Source organism: Protopterus annectens, chromosome 13.part0 (assembly GCF_019279795.1).
Source record: "Protopterus annectens isolate FY-2018-M chromosome 13.part0, PAN1.0, whole genome shotgun sequence".
Taxonomy (NCBI): Eukaryota; Metazoa; Chordata; order Ceratodontiformes; family Protopteridae; genus Protopterus; species Protopterus annectens.
In genome coordinates this window covers 974,520,654-974,543,858 of record NC_056747.1, presented here as the reverse complement: position 1 = coordinate 974,543,858, position 23,205 = coordinate 974,520,654, and the positions used below count along the sequence as shown (strand labels likewise).

At 41.5% G+C, this 23,205-nt stretch overlaps 1 protein-coding gene across 1 annotated transcript in view; it reads right to left on the bottom strand.

Moving 5' to 3' along the window:
- The window catches only part of ACLY (ATP citrate lyase), a gene marked incomplete at its 5' end in the record, with an annotated part of 1,378,630 nt that overhangs the window by 435,151 nt on the left and 920,274 nt on the right, over positions 1 to 23,205 (bottom strand). The window contains 1 exon segment of the mRNA XM_044054761.1: positions 3,233 to 3,314. Coding sequence (XP_043910696.1) covers positions 3,233 to 3,314 — 82 coding nt within the window.

The following is a 23,205-nucleotide window of genomic DNA, read 5'->3' as shown; positions in this document are numbered from 1 at the left end:
ATCTGGGAAGCATCCATGGTCACTGTGGTGAGTGGTTGTGGAAGAACAAAAGGTCGACCTACAGTCACTTGATCAGAGTGAAGCCACCAACGAAGGTCTCTTTTGCAAGATTCTGTCAACACAATCTGGTGTGACATTGGAAGATCCTGCATGGACCACTGAGTGAACAGCAGCCTATGTGGAATTCTCATGTGCAGCCCCTCTAAGGGAATTCCATTTACTGCTGTTGCCATGGTGCCTAGTACTTTTAGAACAGTCCTTGCTTGAGTCTTCCTTTTGAAAAGAAGGTTTAGAACCTGTGCTCGAAGGGCCTGTACTCTCTCTGGTGGAAGCTTTACCATCATTGTTGTAGTGTCTAAATTTGCTCCTATAAAAATTATATGTTAAGATGGCAGTAAGGCAGACTTTTCATAGTTTACTGTGATCCCTAGATGAGAACAAAGTGTCAGAGTGGTGTCTCTTGCTTCTGTTAGTAGATGCTTGGTGGTGGCGGTTAGGAGCCAGTGTAGATATGGAAACATTTGGAATCCTAAATGTCTCAGGTGAGCCGTAACTACTGCCATACATTTGGTGAACACTCTGGGGACTGTTGTAAGACCAAAGTTATTTAGAACTTAGTATTTCTCTTAGAGGTAGATGGAATATAGTCAGATTAGTTTAGCTGTTTTGTATACTTATGTCAGACTATCCTATTATACTGTTTTAAAGTTCCTGTGATTTCTGAACTCTTATGTCATTGTGTTGAAGAAGCATAGTCTTGTGTCTGTATTTATTTATTATTAAACATTTTTAAACCTTTCAACTGTGGTGGTTTTGTGTACAGATAAATTAATCTCTTAAGAGTGCATTGCATGTTTTTGGTGATACTGTACCAGCCACTCCTAAACAGCCTTCAAGTCTCAAGTCACACTTACTATTTGGATAATAATATTGCACAGTAAAATTGGACACCCTTTGATAAGGGCCTTATTAGTACCTGATAAATAGTGGTTGGTGGCAGTGGATTACTATCTTATAGACTGGACTGCTTCCTCTTACATAATCTCTTGTGAAGGATTTCTTCAGAATAGCATTCTGGAGAGGTTTCAGAAGAGATGGGTTCACCCACTGGGGCATCCTGAGTCTTTGGTCTCCATGTCTGAGTGGAATCGGTTGTGCTGAGATGGACACCAGTGCCTTCTGGGGAGGAATGACAGGATCTGAGTGTGGAGCTGCTCGTGGGGACATCACTCTCCTCATCATCTCGACAGCCCCCCACCCAAGACTTGAGGAAGCCTCCGGCTCAGAAGAACCAGAAAGCCTCCCTGGAGCCAAGGGGGTTGGGCTCCAAAGCTGATGTAGGAGCCGAGCTCCCCGTGCTGAGGCCGCGAGAGGCAAGTTCAGATCCAACTGTCCGATCTGACAGTCCCCCGCTGGACCCAAAAGGGGAGCATCGGCTCCTAGACTCCAGCAGAAGTTGGAGCTGTAGATCCTGGAGCAGGTCTCGGCTCTGACGGTTTTACTAATATCAACTCCATGCATTCCAGCTTGGAGGTGGGTCAGAGGAGGAATCGATAAAGAAGGGGTAGTTTCACTCAGGTATGAAGCCCGCTGGGTCAGTTCCAACAATAATTTGGCCAGCGCTAGTGTGCACTCAAGAGCCTTCACACCACATGATCCACATCCGCATCTGACGAACTCCTGGAGGGCTGAGAAGAGGGGGCAGGAGATCTCAACCTCTGTAGTATATGAGATCTTAAAGTCAGAGATACGGGCTCCAGGGCAGGGGACTGGCTCCGAATCTGTATCTCCATCGGCTCTGAAGCAAGAGGAGCCAAGGTAGAAGGTTTTATGGGCCCAACATATTTCGGGTCTGATGAGGTCAGTTTTTAAATTTTTGTTGAAGGTCTAGAATGGTCTGAGGAAGATGAAAACCTTTTTGTTGACTTCTCAGATCTAGAAGGAGTGGAAGAGGTTTCCTTTGATGGACTCTGACCTTCTAAGGATTCAGAAAAAGACGTCTTTAATAACCTTCTCAGTATAAGTTTATTTTTTCTTTCAAGTAGAATCCTTGAACTAAATGACTGGCTTATGGAGCATGACTCCTGTAAATGTACTGCTCCAAGGCAAGAGACACATTCTGTATGACTATCCGTTAAAGACATTTTTTAGAGCAGTTGGCGCATTTTTTAAAACCTGATGATTTAGTGTCTTTTGATTTCTTGGACAAAGTGCCAGCAAAGCAATACAACTTAGCAAAAACAAGTATTGAAACAATCACACTCTACAACTGAGTCTAAAGCAGCTCTCTAAATTAAACTAGCTATCTAGAGAAACAGTAGCAAACGCCAGAAATACTTTTTTTTTTTTTTTTTTTTTTTTTTTTTTTTTTTTATACATTATATTAGAACAAAAGGCATAGCACACAGGAAAAAAGGACCCTCTAACAGAGAAGCTGAGTTGCTGACTAAATTAAACAAGCAGACTCTGAAAAAGGAGGTTCAAAACTTTTTTTTTTTTTTTAAAAATAAATGCATACCACACAGCAATAAAGCCCTCTAACTCAAACGGGCTTAGTCTTAGTCACTCTCTAACTTAAACGAACGATTAGTAGAAAAATACAACTAAATTTCTGTACAGAAAAACTCAACACAGACAAGAAAACACCTACAAGTACAACACAGTGTGGGGCTAAACTGTAATCCAAAGTTCACACATACAGAAAGGCCAGTATGGGAGTGAAAATGTGGGCATTACAACAAACGACGGCCCAAAGGGAAACAGCAAGTAATGGACACAGTATATTGTGAGTAACAAAATCAAACAACCAACAGGATAACGGCTCTAAAGTACCTACAGAAAGGGAGAAACTTTGAATGTATAATATTAATTCAAAAAAGGTAACTTAGCCAGTCAGCTGAAAGACGCCCGATCTGTTTAGCGGTAAATGAGATCTGGGGAATGCCCTAGAGCATCATGGGACAGGGAGTAAGCCACGAGCTGGTTGGAGACCTCGAGCTTTTGTAAATGGCAGAGTTGGAACAAAGGATCGGTTCCGAACCCACAAGTACAGAATGAAGGCAAGATAGGACAACTTCACATCATCAGTTTAAAAATACACGGATGAGCAGGCTAACACAGACCTTACAGAACTTTTGTGAAGACTACAAATATATCTTATACAAGTAAAATAGCAGGAAACAGCAAATTTCTTGATGAGATATATTAGCATAACAGGACAGTAGGCACTAACCTCGCCAAGCACAACTATCATTTTTACACCTTCAGTATCCTGATACCGTAAAATGTGATCCATGAATGTTGAACCAGGGTACCTGGAAAATAAAAAAAAATGTATATAAACATGTAAGCTTCAAGAAAATATCCGAGGAATAAATTATCCAAAGATTCCTAAAACATGTCATTAGTTACTGTGTCGGGTAAATCTTTTTCACACAATTAAATCTCAATAAATACCCATGTAAATGAACACACAAGTTCTCTTAAATATGCTAAATCTTCCTACCCACAATCCTCAGAATCATTCAAAAATATATTACAAATTGCCCAAAACAAAACAATTTCTATACAGCTAATTTCCACTTCATTTAAGCACACTGATCTATTTTAAAAGAGCAGTATTTCACTCAAGTATGTTTCTTCTCAGATAATTTCTTCAGTCTTGAGAACTCTCTATTTAAGCTTATCCCCCTTAAAACAGAAGACATAAAGAGATGTATTCAAATAGTAATATATTCTATCCTTTATAACTGGATATTGCTTAGTGATACATCTGAATAGAAAGGTTTAAAAAAAAATAAGTATTAGAGATGATGAGAATGTATGAAACAATATACGATTAATCACAGAATCAACATTGTTGACAAACTCAAGAGGATAGGTACAAACCCATATATGTCACCCAGTGGATAGCCAACTAGCTCACAGACAGGACCCAGGAAGTTAGAACTGGGGAGTCCACCTCTACAAAGAAGCCAGTGACAAGGAGTCCCTCGGGGAATCATTCCTTGGACCGCTCCTTTTTGGCATTTACTTCTCAGAAGTCAAGGCCAATGTCTGTGGTCTTGGCTGACTAAATTTACAGATGATTGCAAATCAGGAGCTGTCACTGAACCTCACACTGACACACATGTTCTCCAGCAGGGGCTGACAAAGACAAGCAACTGGTGTCAGAGCCATGGACTATAAATGCCAAGAAACGCATAATAGTATCCTTTGGGAAGTCATCCATCCCTGGTAACTATCATATTGACAACATATCCCTTAGAGTTGACCCAGTACTCAGGGATTTAAGGACACACACACACAAAGAAATCTAGCCTTTAATCATCACATGTCTACACTGGTGAGGAAACCATTCTATGTTGCACAAGTTATAAACAAAGGTATGGCATCTAAGTCCAAGGAAGTCATTGTTCCACTTTGTTTGGCATTCATCAGACCTATCATGGAGTACAATGCCCCGTTTGGTATGGACCTAACCAGGCATATCTAACAATTGGAACATCCACAGAGGTTCTTAACTAAAAGAATACAGGGCATAAGTAACATGTCCTATGCAGACCACCTCAAGACCCTATCCCTGTATTTTGTCTCCTACTGGCTTTTGAGGGGAGTTCTATGCCTGGCATACAGGGCATTGTCAGACCCCACTCTTACGGACGTCCTGCATATCCACAAAACAAACAGCACCAGAATTACCTAGTCGAAAGATTTAAACCTCGCCTGCGATATAAATAGGACCTGCTGGAGAGATAGGTATGCATCCCAGAGACTACCCAGTCTATAGAACAGGCACCCTATCCACGTGAAGCAAAGTTCCTCCCTAACCCAATTCAAGTGAAACCGGAAATTCATCCCTTGTTTGGCGTCTATGTCTCAAATGGACACAGGTAACCTGTAAATGCTTCATCTCCCAGGCCCATTCTTACACTTATAAAAGGTATCAGAACTTGTCAGAGATGTGGGATGCATGGCTAGGCTTAAAACGACCCTTGTGGTTGTTAGCCTAGTAAACACCTATGAACATGACAATAACAGAAATGCATGGATCTTTAAACGGTACTGAATGCAGTGGGTTAACTGTCAGTACACAAAAGGGTAGCGGTTTCTCTACCAATTATAACATCTCGACTCTTGCCCCTCCATAGGCTGGAATCCACAAGTCTTTTTACTGCTGACTACAGCAGCGCACTGTGACCTTCATGTCAAGATTCTCCACTCCCCCATTGGATCTATGATAAAAGTACAGCTGTGTAAGATCTTACCATAATAGCTGATGTCCTACTTTTCACTGTTGCAGTATTCTTTACAACTGGAATATACTGGAGAAGACAGCTGAACATCCAGCCAACATACCAAAGCCTTTAGACCTTCCAGGCACTGTATGTCAGAAGTATGTCCTACATCTACGGCATTAGGTATATATGTGATGCATAACTGCCTAATCCTAAGAACTGAAATGCCCCAGAAGAACCAGAGCAACCAAAGAAAAGCACAATATGGACATCCAGGAGTGGGAGAAGAGAGGAAGAAAGACCCCCTCAGCCAGAAGGAAAGCAACAGAGAAAAACAGGGAGAAAGAAGGACGGACAGAATGCTGCAAGTGAGAAGTATGACATCTACTGTTATGGTAATATATTACACAATTGTACTATGGAATGGCCACAGAGGTTTCTCATCAAGTGAGTCCAGGGTATAAACACAGTGTCCTATACAGATCACCTTACAGCCCCATCTCTATACTCGGTCTCTTCCAGGCTGCTGAGAGGTCATCTGTAACTGGCACATAAAGCATCCTAAAAATCCAGCCCTGATGGAGCTTTTGCACATCTACAAAATGAGGAGCACCAGAAACACTAGATTCAGGGATATGAACTTTGCTTGCAACAAACAGAACATGCTGACTATACAGAAAAGCGACTCTCATGATCCCCATGCATGGAATAGGCTCCCCATCCATGTGGAGCAGAGTTCATTCCTAACTATTCAAATGTAATCTTAACCATAGGATGGGAAATCTCAAATTCATCTCTGGGCTGGCCCCCAAGTCTCTTACAGACTGAGGCCAACAGTAAATATTCCGTAACTAACATACCCTCCACATAACTTTTTAGCAATCTCCTAACATACCCTTCCTCCTAACACGGACACTGCCCCTCCATTAAGACGGGAACATTACCAGGGAATGCAACTGAGTTGGGTTGTGTGGCTAAGCTTATAAAGGTCCTGGTAGTCATTATCTTAGTATATACCTATGAATCTATGCCCTCTTCCTTATCACTGTTGCATTTATTTTTTACAACTGGGACACTACAAAAGCTACTGGAGAGGATGGCAGGAGGAAGCTACAGAGGAGCCCTCCAAGAACCCGTGAAAGATGTCCCTGGAAAAACCTGCCCTGGCCCCAGAAATGACATCCAGTTTTTAATTTGTTAGTAAAGATAGGTACATGAAATTAGGTAGCAGCTTCCAAAATGGATCTATTATACAGATCCTTGAAAAAAGCAACAGAAAAGGCAAATGCTTTGGTAGAATGAGCACAAACTGATAAAGATGCATGCCATGAAAGGAATAGCAAAAAGAAATACCCTTAGAGATCCAGGACAAGATGGTTTGCATAGAAACAGCCAAACTCAATTTCCTGGAATGAAAAAGAAAAATTGTTGCAATTTCCTGATATCTTTTGTCTTGCCTAGGTAATACCTGACCTGTCTATGTAAATCCAAGGTATGAAGAATCCTCTCCCAAGTATTTTGTGGAGAGAGAGAAAAAGGAAGACTAACTGTTTTGATTAAAGGAGAAATCATTAACCACCAAGAAATGTATAGTTATCCCCGTTGGGAAAAAACATGCATCCGTGAATTACCATATAGGTGGCAGTACACTAAACACCGAAAGTGTGATGAGACTTAGGGACAAGGTGAACAGTGGTCTCACCTTCGATAACCACATCGCCACAACAGTCAGGAAATCCTTCTATGTGGCACACCTCATCATGAAGGGCTTTTCATCAAGAAAAAAGGAGGTCATTGTCCCACTGTACTCATCCCTCATTAGACCCCATTATAGAATAAAACGCCCCGTTTGGTATGTACCTCTCAAGACATCTGCAACAACTGGAAAGGCCGCAGAAATACCTCACTAAAAGAATCACAGGCCTAAAGCAGATGCCCTACGCTGATCGCCTTAAAAAACTCCAGCTATACTCTGTCGCATATCGTCTACTCAGAGGCGATCTCTGCTTAACATACAAGGCCATGTGAAACCTAGAGCTGTTGGACATGCTACACTTAAAAAAAAATCCCAATCCCTCAGAGCCACATGCTCCAGGGATCTAAACCTTGTTATTACAATAAACAAAACATACTGGAGGGATAGGTTCCTGACCCAGAGACTCCCCAGACTCTGGAATAGATTGCCCATACATGTCAAGCAGAGTGCCTCTTTGGCCCTCTTCAAAAGGAACCTTGACAATTGGATGGGAGAAAGGAAATTCACCCCAGGGATCATGTCAGTCACTCTGCTAGACAGGGGTAAAGGGAAGTAAATAATGTGGGAAGAAATAGCCAGGGAATTGTTATGGCTAGGCTTGTATAGGCCCTAGGGCTGATAGCCTTGTACCAACCTATGAACCTTTGAACCATGGGGAAAAAGAAAGACTGGCATGAAGTGAAACCCTGTTCTTGTGAAAACAAGCAAAAAAAATGGAACTGCCATGACTGCCTGAAGTTCAGAGACTCTCTTGGCAGAAGTCAGAAGCACCAACAGTACAGCCTTCCAAGTACAGTGCAGCAAGGAAGAGGAAAATGCAGGCTCATAGGGAAACCAAGTTAATTTCTCAAGAACAAAAGTAAGGTCCTAAGTAGGACAAATGTGTCAGACCAGAAATAAGCAACTTGCACAAAAAAGGACAGTAGAAATACCCACACAAAAAAGGGGCCATGTCATGCTTGAGACACCAAACAGAAAAATCTCTTCCATGTAGCCACATAGGATTTTTGAGTAGTGGGTTTTCTAGCTTCTTGCAAAACCCAAAGCATATTCTCAAAAACATTAATATCTAAAAGTGATCAAAACCCTATCACCCAAAGAGTCAGCTGATGAGTGGGCAAATGAGGGTGAATGACAGAATCATTGTCCTGTGTGAGAAGATTCATACTGTGAGGTAACGTGATGACTGCCGCTAGCCAGATGAAATAGAAGAGGGAACTAGTGCTGTCTGGGCCAAAACGGAATCACCAGCAAGATGCTGGGTGTGTCCCACATGATCCTGTGCAAGACTTTTGGTAGCAGAGGATGAGGGAGATAGGCATACAGAACCCCCTCTCCTAGGAAAAAACATGGCATCCACTCTCCAAGTTAGTGGACTTGGCACTCTAGAACAAAACTTGAGAAGTTGTCTGTTCAGAGAGGAGGCAAAAAGATCTACTTGAGGAGTACTCCACCGAGGTACAATATCCAGGAACACCTCCTTTGAAGCATCCATTCATGAGAATCTTGCTTGTTGATGGTACCATGTGAATATGGTATTTTCTGTGCAGATCCTTAGAGGACTTGGGACCCAAAGGGAGTGGAAAGCATGAAGATTCAGAATCAGAGCTCTCATCTCCTTGATGTTGATATGGATTGCCAGTTACTGAGGAAACCAAAGTCCCAGGACCTTGAGATTATTGGAGTAGCCTCCAGTCTGTAGTTACCTGTTGCATACAGAAAAAGACAGTCAACCGGACAGGCAGAGGGATCTGACTGAAGTGGTTTAATGTCAAATGGATGCAGATTTGTCAGGGAAAGAAAGCTTTTGACCCTTAGAATCCTGAGAAGGCTTATCAGAGAAAAACACTCTTGGAAGGCTGCCTCGACTGCTTATGCACAAAAGACTTTGATGGATAATTTCTCTGAAACTTAGGAACAGGAAAAAGGAAAATCTGTTTCAGATCCTGCACGACTTCACCCTTATCCCACCTTATAGGGTCTTAAAAAGCTCAACATCTGCAGAGCCAATGAGATTCTGGTTGTCTAAGGGAGAATCCAGAAATTTTGCCTTGATGTCTTCAGGTATAGCCTGTACGCATAGCCAAGAACATTGCAGCATCACAGACCCCAATGCAGCTGCTCTAGAGGAGGCCTCAGCAGCATCATGACTGCATTTAATTAAATGACCAGCTATCTAAGAAGCAAAATGGAAACAGCAGTGTATCAGACAGAATGCCCACAAGATGAAAATGAAGAGTCAACGCACACCTAGTCATGCGGATCTGGTAGTTAATGGCCCTGAAAGCCAAGGCAGCAGACGTATACACTTTTTTCCATACGTTTCCATAGCATGACTGTCCTTTCAGAAGGTAAAAGCTTGTAGGAGGACATCAACCAAGACAGTTTATCAGTGGCTAGGGAAATCACAGCAGGGTCCAAGGACCAACTTTAAGACAAACGGACTTTATAGAATGCATCAGGCTTCTTAGGAGCAAGAGGCTATAAAAATCAGGCACTTGAGAAGGCAAAGAAAGTGTCCAAAAGGGCATCCAATATTGGAGAAAGTAGAGAAGGTCTGGATGAATCTATATACCAGAGTTTGTAGTGCCTCTTTTGAATGTCAGAAACCTGGGAACAATCCCACTTAAAATGTTCCATCATAAGCACCACCGTATCTTCAAAGGATAATTACTCCAAAGGAGAATCAAGAGAAGGTGAATCCTCTCCTTCAGACCCCAGGCAAGAGGGGAGTGGATCTGAAAAGTAAGCCAATAACTTCTGAGTCTAAATCCTACTCTTCTTCAGGGGAATCAGACTCCCTATGATACCTGGAAGGAGTAGAGGACCAGGGAACAGAGGGAGGTAAAGGCAATCCATGTGAGGGATTTACAGCCATAAAGGTACTGAAACATCCCTGAGTAAAATTCTGCCATTCCTTTTGTGGATCCTTAGCCACTGGGGCCACATATGTCTGGTATTCTGCTTCTTTTAAGGGAACATCACTCTTAACTAATTTAGGTGGCTCAGAACCTTGCCTAGATTCAATGAAAGTACCAGGCACCTCCTAACAAGTATTTGGGAAATCTCTCTAAGCTCCTCTGATGGTAACAGCCATGTTTCCGCCCTCCTCGTCTGCCGCTGACATAAGCACAGCCTCGGCAGACATGCGGATAGGCAGCCCAGTCTCTGCCAGCAACTAAGTTATGACAGAGGAAGTGAACCCTGGCACTAGACAGTCCTTGGGTTCTTCATACAACCTGGAGACATCTGGAGGAAAATGAACAGCAAGAGATTCAATGTGCACCTTTTAAGCTTTTTTCTTAATCAAATACTGAATGTCAGGGTGGGTAGATTCAGAGGCCATGGTACCCTGAGCTTAAAGTTTTAAGCACATTTTCGACATAAATGGAAAGCAATGACAAAGGGCTGCAGGAGAGCTTTGGGAACAAATGTCTGACAGGTCTCACACAGAGTATAATTGTGTGTAGCACCCAAACAAAAAAGGCACTTCTTGTGTCTGTTTATGTGGAATTTGACTCCCACTCTCACATTTTTTCTTCCTGGATGATGACATGTAAAAAAAAGTAATCTAAGAAGAAAAAAATAAGAAGGTAGAAACTCCAATGAGGTACTTACCTTAGACTTTGTAGCTGAACCAATGTGGCGAACATCATGCAGACAGAATTCAATAGTGGCAAAGAAGTTAAGAGGATTAGGCAATCATAGCCACGGTGGTGCAGCGGTGGCATTGTTGCCTCACAGAAAAAGGTTCTCACATTCGATTCTCGGCTGGAGCGCCTTCTGTGTGGAGTCTGCATGTCCTCCCCGTGGTCGAGTGGCGTTCGAAAGACATGCATGAATGGGCATGCCTTTGTTGAAGGTTGGGCATCGGGCTGGCACCTTGGCACCGTAAAACTCTACTGCCAATCATTAGCGGACCAGAGTTCCACTGTGGCGACCTCTAACCAGGAAAAGCAGAAAGAAGAACGTCACATATGTACCTTAAGCCTTGGATGTAAGACAGAAGTGAGATGTATGGTGCTTGGAAGGTGTAAAGGCTTTGGTATGTTAGGCAGAAATTCAGCTATCCTTGGTAGGACATCTCATTTGTAAAGAATACTGCAACAGTGATAAGGAAGAACATCCACTGATGCCAGTCTAAATGTAACCAATTTTTCACAGATAAAACTGAAGTTACTGATCAGTGGAATACAGAACCAGAAAATTAAAACCACATCCTTGCAACAGAGAAAGTATAGTGGTGTAAAATCTTACCATAACAGTAGATGTCTCTCTTCACTGTTGCAGTATACCTTAAAGAAGGGATGTCCCACACCAGCCAGCCTGTCACTCGGCCAGTATGGATAAGCTTCAAAAGATTCTGTTTGCACCATATGTCATATTTATGCTCCTCGTACTGAATGGAGGGCATAAAAGGGATGTACAGATGCTACTACCCAGAAGAGAACTGTCATAACACAAAGGAGTCCATGCATATCCAGAAGGAAAAAATGCAGAACAAACAAGAAGGGGGTTGCAGGGAGGGAGTGAATGCTGCAGCAGTAAAGAGAAGGACATCTACTGTTATGGCAGGATTTTACACTATTGTACTATGTCCTTCTATATCACTGTTGCAGTATTCCTTAAAGAATGGAGAGTAAAAAATCTCAAAAAATAGAATGTGAGGAGGAAGGCTGAGAAGAGCTCTCAAAAACTCACATAAAATAGATTCAGCAAAACCTGCTTTGGACCTAGAAACCATATCCAACTTACAATACTTAGTAAATACATGGCACTGAAGACCAAACAGCAGCTTCAATGATGGAAGTGGAGGTCCAACCCCTTGATAAAGGCACCAGAGGAGGCAACAGCCCTAGTAGAATAACCTCTAACAGAAGCAGAAAGAGACTTCCCATGAAAAAAATAACAAAAAGAAATGGCCTAAGATATCCAGGAGGAGATGGTTTGCTTAGAAACTGCCAAACTCAAAGACCTAGGATGAAAGGAAATAAGAAATTGATCAAACAGTCCTAATTTTATCAAAATACCCGAGCTGTTTGTGCAAATCCAAGGTATGCAGGACTCTAAGTAGCAGACGGAGAAGGGAAAAGGGAAGGGAATTGTACCAACTGATTTAAGGACAACTCATTTACCCCCCAAAGCATAAAAGGATTAGTACAAAGGAATACCCTGCCCGTGGGGAAAAAAAAAAAAAAAAAAAATAAGGAATGGCCATAATGGCCTGGAGCTAAGAAAAGCAAAAGTAAGAGCCAGCAACAAAACAGTCTTCCGGGTACGATGTTGCAAAGAAGCAGAAGCAGCAGGCTCAACAGGAGCCGAGTCAATTTCTCCAAAACAAAATTAAAGGTCTCAAGGAGGAAAAATAGGTTTCCTTGGAGGCCTAATATGCAGGATGACTTTAAGAAATCGCTTTATTTCAAAACTAGAAGTCAGAGGAGGAGTCAGGGGCCAGGAAATAGAAATGGGTGACAAATGGGCCTTCACAGAAGACTAGGTCAAGCCAGACTGGAGCAACTCACACAAATAAGACAGGACCAGGGGGATCCCCACCAAAAAAGGGCCCTGGTTACGAGCATGGCACCAGACTGAAAATCTTTTCCATCTGGACATAAGATTTTCTGGTTGAGGGTTTCCTTGCCTCCTGTTAAACTCTGAAAACTAGCTCAGAAATGAGGTGCCTGAAAGGAATCAAAATCCTATCACCCACAATGTTAGTCTCAGAGTGGACAAGTGGGGATGGATGATAGACCCCTTTGTCCTGTGTGAGAAGATCCAACTTGTGAGGTAACTTGTGAAGATTGCTCCTGGCCATTTGCATTAAGAGGGGGAACCCAGCACTGTCTCAGCCAAAAGGGAGTCACTAGCAAGATTTTGGGGAGTCCAGCTGAATCTTCTGCAGGACTCTTGCAAGTAGAAAAGATAAGGGAAAGCATAAAGAAACCTCCCCTTTCACGAAAGGATAGGGCATCTGTTTTCCAGGCCAGATGGCATGACACTCTGGAACAGAAGACAGGAAGCTGCCTGTTCAGAGGGGAGGCAAAAAGATCTGCACTGATGGGCAAGGTCCGGAAACCTGTCTCTGTGAAGTATCATTCTGGTGTTGCTAAAATTCAGAACAGCAACAAAATGTTCAAACCAAGTGACAACTGCGTTCGAACTGGCAGCAAAAAATGTTCAGGGTAGTTGTGTTTGTTAGTCCTTTTATGCCCTACATTCTGTACGAGGAGCAAAAATATTTTCCAAGCTTATCCATACTGGCCAAGTGACAGGGTGCCTGGGGCGGTGAGCTCCATTCTTTAAGGAATACTGCAACAGTGATAAAGAATGACATCAAAAGACAAGCCAATAAAAGCCAGCATGTTACACAAAGATGACAATGACTTGCAACTAGTGAAAGATGCTGACAGAAGGCTGCATGAAGCAGAATTGTAAAATTAAATTTAGCTAGAATAAAATATATTCCTGGCTGAATGCTTGAAAGTTAGGCCCACAGAAATAAATGCGGGTCTATGGACTACTAAAGAAAATAGAAAGATCAGACTGGGCTGGCTTCCTACTGTGCTGACATGGAACTATACTGATGGCCCCTGAGATATGTCAGTCACAAAGTGAGTGAGCTCATTATTCTGTCCTACCATAGCCAGTCGGAGAACAGGAAAGATTGCAGTCTGTCATAACATTCTAAACTACACAAGTACTTGGTCTATGAGATGCTTGGGCTGCAATGATTAAAAAAGCAATTACTTTTTAGACCAGCTGTTGATCAAATGGCAGGACTGTGGCCCCAGTTTTACCTATTAAATGTAAAAAAGCATTTATTTTTTCTTCCCCTCATCCTTTTTCTGACCTTCCGCAAAAAATACATTTCTTAACACATGTACAAATCACACACTCCACAGTGCAAACACTGGACATGTCTTTACTCTTACCACTACATCCCTCTCCCAAACCCATCCTTCTAATGTATCTGTCTATACCAACCCCTTCTACTCTCCCCCATATCTCTACACACCTTCTGTCAGACATTACAGTTATTTGTTTATCCTAAATCTTATACCCTTCTATACTCTAACATGCCCAATGAAGTCTCTCATCGTCCACTACTTATTTCACAGTCACCCAACAACACATCAAACCTTCCATGCTGTTCTTTGACAATTTCCCTCCTTTGCCACTCCGGCAGGTGGAATTCCCATCTACTCTCTCTCTTCTTTATATACCTACCCCCCCCCCCACAGCTCTTCCTTCCCTACAGTTCTCTAATCATTACATTGCGACCAAATACATAACTCATCTGCCACTACTACTTCAAAGTTGACAAATACTATCTGCCCTCATTTAATTCTTCCATACCCTTAAAGTTCTGAATCTTTTTCTGGAGGGGGCTTCATCTAATAATCAAAGACTCCCCTCCACAATATTTAGCCTTCTTCCCCTGCCACCCCTCAACCTTTCCTTTACCTCTCAAGTACTACTGTTCCTATTTTTCCTCTCACTCGTGTACGTACTCCGCTTCATTCTTCAGCCTCCTACTCTACTCTTTGGTCTCTTCTCCACAGCTCCCTTAACACTTGTATATTAATCATATCACCTACGTTAGCATATATTGTTGGCCTCCTACCCCAGCAAAGTTTTAACTATCCTCACTTTCTTTCTCTAGCTACAACCCATATGACAGAGGTTCTATTAATCACACTGGTGCTGTATGAGCCAGAGAGGAAATGAGTAACAAGTCTTCGCCTTTTTCTCTCTTCCTGATGGTAGGGAGTGGGAGGTGCCTACTATATGTATGAGAACCATAACCATGACATTCTGAACCATGGAAGTAAACAACATTGAATGGTGGGAGAAATGCTAAATGCAATGCTGCATGTTTCAGAGAATTATTTTGCCAAAATACAATGATCTCGGAGCAAGAATAGATATGCAGCATGTGTGTGCTGTGGTTAGCCCCTTGCAAAAGTGCTTGTGATACATTAACAGTGAGTTTCAAAATATGTTTTTAGTGGCCTTTTTTGAACTAATGCAACTTGTACACAAAGCCAGTACTAGGCTGCAAATATCAAGAACATAAGCATATCGCTCTTGCCTTCTGCTGGAGACCTATCAGGATGCGACAAGCTTACAAGGGAGACAAGGCTACTTGTGGAGATATGACACTTGTTTAAACAAGTGATGCACCCTTGGTCTGCCCTTTATATGCACATCATTTGCACAGGCATTGTGAGGAAACAGTTTAGGAAGCCCTTACTATGACTTAGATGATCAAACGTCAATAAGCAGCTCATCTTCTGGAGGAGCCAAGCAAGGCAGGATGACAGTGAGTGGTCAATGCACACTTGCCCATCCTGGAGGAATGAAGGCAGTGTGACCCGTGGTACTATTGCCACTTACTGGAGAGAAGACGCAAGGTATGCAGCAGTTTGGGTGGGATGTGCTCTTAGTTCTGCCAAGCCATATTTGTATGGTAGCTGCCATGGGGTATTTGTGGTAGCATGCACACCCAAACAGAAGGCAATACAGGCTCTTGTAGTTGTAAGTTGCAACAGAAAGGGTTAGGTTTACATAAAAACCCCAGATGGCTGACTGTATGATGGCTTCTCGCAACTGACTCTTAACCCTCAGGGAATGAATGGGTTGACTGATGGGAATGCTGATGGCTGGGAGGCAGTAGGGAATTTAAAAATGTAGAATAAATGGCTGGGAACAAACGAGCATAGCTACAACAAAGACTCCGACAGTCAGTAGTGGGGAACAAATGGGCATGGCTACAGCAATGATGTCGATTGCCAGCAGTGAGAACAAGTTTGAAAGTCAATTGTGGGGAAAACATGGATACAGCTACAGCAATGGCTCTGACAGTTAGTAGTGGGGAACAAATGGGCAGAGCTACAGTAATGGCTCTGATAGTCAGTTGTACGGAATAAATGAGCACGGCTACAGTAATGATTTCATTAGCCAGTACCGGGGAACAAATGGGCATGGCTACAGCACTGGCTCTGATGGTAAGAAGTGGGGAACACATGTACAGTGCAATGGAAAAGTATTTGCCCCTTCCTGTTTTCTCATTTTTTTGCATGTTTGTCACACTTAAATGTTTCAGATCCTCAAACAAATACAACTTTTAGACAAAGATAACCCAAGTAAATACAAATTGCAGTTTTTAAGTAATGATTTTATTTATTAAGGAAAAAAAACTATCCAAACCTACATGTCCCTATGTGAAAAACTAATTGCCCCCTAAACCTAATAACTGGTTGTGTCACCCTTAGCAGTAACAACTACAATCAAGCATTTGTGATAACTGGCAATGAGTCTTTCCCATCGCTGTTGAGGAATTTTGGCCCACTCTTTGTAGAATTGTTTTACTTCAGCCATATTGGAGGGTTTCCGAGTATGAACTGCCTTTTTAAGGTCATGCTACAGCATCTCAGTTGGATTCAAGTCCGGACTTTGACTAGGCCACTCCAAAGCCTTCGTTTTGTTACTTTTTAAGCCATTCAGAGGTGGACTTGCTGGTGTGTTTTGGATCATTGTCCTGCTGCAGAACCCAAGTGAGCTTCAGCTTGAGGTCAATAACTGATGGCCAGACATTCTCCTTCAGGATTTTTTGGTAGAGAACAGAATTCATGATTCCATCAATCAGAGCAAGTCATCCAGGTCCAGAAGCAGCACAGCAAAGCAGCCACAGACCATCACACTACCACCCCGATGTTTGACTGTTGGCATGATGTTCTTTTTCTGAAATGCTGTATTACTTTTACACCAGATATAACAGGATGCACATCTCCCAAAAAGTTAAACTTTTGTTTCATCAGTCCACAGAATATTTTCCCAAAAGTCTTGGGGATCATCAAGATGTTTTTTGGTAAAAGTGAGACGTGCCTTTATGTTCTTTTTGGTCAGCAGTGGTTTTCACCTTTGAAATCTGCCATGCATGCCATTTTTGCCCAGTCTCTCTCTTATGGTTTGAGTCACGAACATTGACCTTAAATGAGGCAAGTGAGGTCTGCAGTTCTCTAGATGTTGTTCTGGGTTCTTGTGACCTCTTGGAGAGTCATCGCTGCGCTCTTGGCGTACTTTCTGTAGGCTGGACACTCTCACCATGGTTCGCTGGGGTCCCAAAGCTTTAGAAATGGCTTTGTAACCTTTTCCAGACTGATAGATGTCAATTACTTTGTTTCTCATCTGTTCCGGAATTTCTTTAGATCGCGGCATGATGTTTTCGTTTTTGGATCTTTTGGCCTACTTCACTTTGACAGGTTCTAGTTAAGTGATATCCTGATTCAACAGGTCTGGCAGTAATCAGGCCTGGGTGTGGCTAGTGAAATTGAACTCTGCTTTCCCAAAAATGTGATTAACCACAGTTACTTCATGATTTAACAAAGGGGCAATTACTTTTTCACATAGGACCATGTAGGTTTGGATAGCTTTTTTCCTTAATAAAATCATCACTTAAAAACTGCATTTTGTGTTCACTTGGGTTATCTTTGTTTAATATTTAAATTTGTTTGATGATCTGAAACATTTAACTGTGACAAACATGCAAAGAAATAAGAAATCAGGAAGGGGCAAATACTTTTTCATTGCACTGTACACAGCTACAGCAATAGCTCTGACAGTCAGAAGTGGGGAACACATAGACAAAGTTACAGCAATGGCTCTGATAGTCAGCAATGGGGAACAAATGGGCACAGCTACAGCGATGATTCTGACAGTACGTAGTGGAGAACAAATGGAATTGGCTACAGCAATGGCTCTGAAAGTCAGTAGTGGGGAATTAGAAGTTATGTACTTACCATAACGTTCCATCTGAGTAGGTGGATTCATTTGTCTGCAACCTGTGGGTTATGGATCCGATATTAGATCCGAACCGGCATGATTATCCAGCTATGGATCCAAGCTCTTAGCTCCTCCCCTCACCCATAATGCCTTGCTCTCCCTACATGACCTCAGATCGAGTTTGCCCTGAATCAAAATACCCTGGAAAGGGCAACACATAATATGCAGGAAACTGACAAGGCCAGGGGGATAGGAGGGCGGGATGGTTGCAGACAAATTAATCCACCTACTCAGATGGAACGTTATGCTAAGTACATAACTTCTAAATCTGAAGTAGGAGATTCATTTGTCTGCAACCTGTGGGACAGAGTCCCCAGCTACCTGAATCTTGGGCGGCCGTCATGGGAGGATATTCCGGAGCACCGCGGAGCCAAAGGATGCTCTACCTCTAGATGTGATATCCAGCTTGTAATGAGAAATAAAGGTATGAGATGAAGCCCAAGTGGCTGCTGAACAAATGTCATCCAGAGGAATCCTAGCCTTAAAGGCCGCTGAGGTAGAAACTGACCGGGTCGAATGGGCATGGACTCCCTCCGCTGCAGGCCTCCCAGAAGCTTGATAAGCTAAAAGAATACATTGCGAAATCCAGCGTGACAAGGAGACTGGAAATTGGCTTACCCAGATTGAATTTGGCAAAGGAAATGAACAACTGGTCGGATTGCCTATGACCAGCCATCCTGTTAAGATAACAAGTGAGCAACAGAACGCCAAAATAAATGCAGGTAAACGTGTTTTATTAGAAACGTTTTCGCTACTGTTAAACAGCAGCTTCCTCAGACAAAAAACAAAAGCGCCAAAGCACTTTTTAAAGGCAACAGGTGAGCAATGTGATGTCATATCCTATACAGTTTAAAGCTACACCAATCAAACCTATTAAAAAGAAACCACACAGGTATTCCAACTTAAAAACATCATAAAACAAGAATATCACTTTATATTACAATGCGCAGTAAATGCTAAAATAACTCTTTACTCTAACAAAATATATACACACACCTCATACAGTAGCCTGTATGTTCATGTGTCTTAAGTTGTTAAGGTAAATTAAAATGTGTTAGTAAATTCCATTCTGCGCTATTAAGGACAACACAGAAGGAGATATAAAATATATTGAATTAAATACCCTAAGAAGTTTTGAATCATTATTCTTAATTCAAGACTGGCTCCTTAAACAAGCTACTATTCATGCAGATAAAAAGAAGCCCCCGTTTTTAATTTTTAATTTAGATACCAAAAAATCAAAAAAGGCCTTGAAAGAGCAATAAGATGTAGCCTAAGTTGTCCAAAAAAATGTGTATGAACAACCAAAAAATCAAGGCCTAAGATAACTTTTATATTTTAAAATAACAGCAATATTACACGCTTCATTTAAACCTGGGGGGGGAGAATGCATTAAGAAGAAGTTGCCATTCCAACTCTTTTATTTCCAGTAACAGTGATTGAGGCCCCCCTCTTATACCAAGTTTCACCAGGTCGATGCCCATTAATTAATGAAGTTTCTATGAAAAGAGCCTCAGGGTTTTACCAGCCACTCCTTCAAGACATAAACCGGACCGACTTGCAGGTTACTGACATGATAAATACAGCCATTGACTGTCCTATAGTTGGACCTATCTTTTGTAACTTTAATGAACCTGTGGACTTGAAAATTCATAACATTGGTGACTATAAGTCCAGGTTCATTATTACATACAGCAATCATGCCAATACAGTGTGTTCCATTATTAAGAAAAACTGGCAGTTTATTTCAAACAACACACACTTGTTTGACATTCTGGGATCACATCCTCTTTTTGTCTTCAAGAGGGGAAAAAACCTTAAGGATCTTTTGCAAACTTGGGAAACATTTAATCCTGGAACCAGACAAACTGGGACATTCACTTGTGGAATGTGCAACTTGTGCAGATTATTAAAAGTAGGGAACTCTTTTACCATAAAAGGTGAAAAGTTTATCATTAAACACAGGATTTGCTGTGACACCAGGTCTATTGTCTACATTGCATTTTGTAATTGTTGCCATGCATTTTATGTTGGTAAAACTGACCGGAGATTACGGGACAGAGTTTACCAACATAATTATGCTATAAAAAACAAAAAACTGGATAATGCTCTTTCCAAGCATATCCTTGTTAACCCTGGGCACAGCTTCTGCTTTATGGGCATCGACCTGGTGAAACTTGGTATAAGAGGGGGGCCTCAATCACTGTTACTGGAAATAAAAGAGTTGGAATGGCAACTTCTTCTTAATGCATTCTCCCCCCCAGGTTTAAATGAAGCGTGTAATATTGCTGTTATTTTAAAATATAAAAGTTATCTTAGGCCTTGATTTTTTGGTTGTTCATACACATTTTTTTGGACAACTTAGGCTACATCTTATTGCTCTTTCAAGGCCTTTTTTGATTTTTTGGTATCTAAATTAAAAATTAAAACGGGGGCTTCTTTTTATCTGCATGAATAGTAGCTTGTTTAAGGAGCCAGTCTTGAATTAAGAATAATGATTCAAAACTTCTTAGGGTATTTAATTCAATATATTTTATATCTCCTTCTGTGTTGTCCTTAATAGCGCAGAATGGAATTTACTAACACATTTTAATTTACCTTAACAACTTAAGACACATGAACATACAGGCTACTGTATGAGGTGTGTGTATATATTTTGTTAGAGTAAAGAGTTATTTTAGCATTTACTGCGCATTGTAATATAAAGTGATATTCTTGTTTTATGATGTTTTTAAGTTGGAATACCTGTGTGGTTTCTTTTTAATAGGTTTGATTGGTGTAGCTTTAAACTGTATAGGATATGACATCACATTGCTCACCTGTTGCCTTTAAAAAGTGCTTTGGCGCTTTTGTTTTTTGTCTGAGGAAGCTGCTGTTTAACAGTAGCGAAAACGTTTCTAATAAAACACGTTTACCTGCATTTATTTTGGCGTTCTGTTGCTCACTTTCCGCTTTTTTGTGGTTTGAGGTTTTATTTCTTCTTCGTTGTCACTGGTTTGTTTTGGTGCGGAATGTCGAGCCCTAGCACGCCAAACCTTTTTGGGTCGGAGAATGTTATTTTAAATGATGCTCCCAACTCTCGGGATTCTAATAACTTTGAATCTTTGATGGCGTTTTTAACACAACGCTTAGACTCTATTAATGCTCGTTTGGATAAGATCGAGTCTAATCCAGCGCCAATTGCACATTCCTTGGTGGTAAACGCACCGGAATCTGGCTCTACATGCTCGCTACCACCAGGTCAACCCCAAAGGAAGATGGTAACTTGTGGGGGATCCCTATCTGAGGAAACTAACGCGGCATCCAGGTTAATTCCGCCTCCAGGACAGAGCGAGCATATTCATCCGGGCCAAGTATCTGGTTCTTTACCTGGCCTCAACAACACGGCATCTAGGAGTGGGAACACGAATGTGGATAACGCAAACAGTACCTCCGGGCTTATTGGCGTGCCTACGTTCGGTGAATGGGTCGAGAACACCGATGCTTTTGTTTTTGGGCTACCCGCTCATTCTGGCTCGTCGGCTACAGGTCTTCATTCCACAGGTAACCTGGATGACTGTATCACAAGTAACTTAAAATTACTTGATTCTAAAATGTTAAAAATAAAAAAACTTCAGCTTGAAGTTTCCTACTTCAAGCAATGCATAAAAGAAAAGGTTGTGCCTAAGGGGTTGAGAAGTTCTTTTACCCCTACTAGATTATTTCATGATGTTGCCTTTACAAACGATCTTTCCAGCCTGTTTAACAAACAGGGGCTGGAATTACTTGACTTAATGGTGAAACATTATGTGAAGCACATTGACTGTTTATTATCTGAAACTAACGCCCTTAATGAAAGCATTAAATTTGATACTAATTTTCTCCGGTATAAGTATGACTATCAACGAATCTTTGAAAGTATTGATGCTTTGTTGGTCAAATTGAAAACTAACAAAAATAAAAAACTAATGAGGGATAGGCAAGCTTATGCTAAAGAATTAGCCTATCCTAATTTGACCAAGAAAGAAAATGGACTTACCACTTTGTCTGAAACGCATAATACCAACAGAAATGACTTTGGGACTAATTCCTCTACTATCATTGTTGAGGAACAAGAATTCGACCAGGAGGAAGGGGATGAGGGTTCGTCTTCCTACCAACCTAGGAGGAGTAACAGGATCAAGGCTAACTCTAATAATCATGGTCAGCGTCCTAATTACAATAACCAAACAAAGCCTTTTTTAGGGCGCAAGAACTACCAGAGGAAAAACAATCAGAACAGGCTGAAGTAGAGAACAATTTGGTGACTTTACCAGCTTCCTCTAGTATACCTACTATCTTAACGAACAATAAAGGCGACTTTACTGTATATAACTTTTCCAACGTGGAAATAGAACAAGATCTTATTGAACTACTTGCTTATGGTTTATCTTTTGTACCTGATCAGAAGGTGTGTCTATCGAAACTTTTGATAGAATTTAAATGTTTTGTACGGAACCTTAACCTTAAAGTGTTGTTCAATGGTGCTCCTAACACAGAAAAAGCGCCTTTTAAATTACTTAGCACTTTTAATCCTCCCCTCCACCCTACCTTACACACCTTTGAGTATGTTTGCGAACTTGATTTTAGGCAACTTTTTGATAAGATTAAATGGTTTAACAACTCAAACAACATCTCACCCGAACAAAGATTAAGTTTGAAAAACCTACGTAATCTACCTATTAGGGTGATGAAACCTGACAAGGGTGGGGGCCTGGTCATACTTGATAAAGATGATTATAATGTCAGAATGACCAAGGTATTGAACTCTCCTGCCTATGAACTTTCATCCTTAAATGAAACAACAGGCCAATACAACAAAATCAAAGGGTACTTTAGGGACTTGTTTATTGAAGGGAGAATCAACATTGACACTTTCAACTTCATTAACATTTCCTTTCCCAAAGTCCCAGCCATGTTTGGGATTCCTAAAATCCATAAGAACTTAGGGGACCCACCCATGTGCGCCCTTGTTGATGGGAGATGTTCCATCACCCACCCTTGCTCAAAAGTTGTCGATCACATTTTAGGAAAATACCTTAAGCTACTTCCGCAAATTTGCAAAGACTCTTGGTCTTTCCTTAAAGCCATTAATGATGTGCCTTTTCACCCTTCCAACAACTTCCTTACCATTGATGTGGTAGATTTATATACCTCCATACCACACCAAGAAGCATTGGAATGGGTAGAGCTTATGTTAGTCCATTTACAAGCTCCGAAAGACGAAATTGAAGTGGTCACTCTCCTTTTGGATATTATTTTATCTTCGAACTTCTTTACCTTCAATAATTGCCACTACTTACAGAAAAGGGGAATCGCTATGGGATCCCCTTGTGGAGGTAGTGTGGC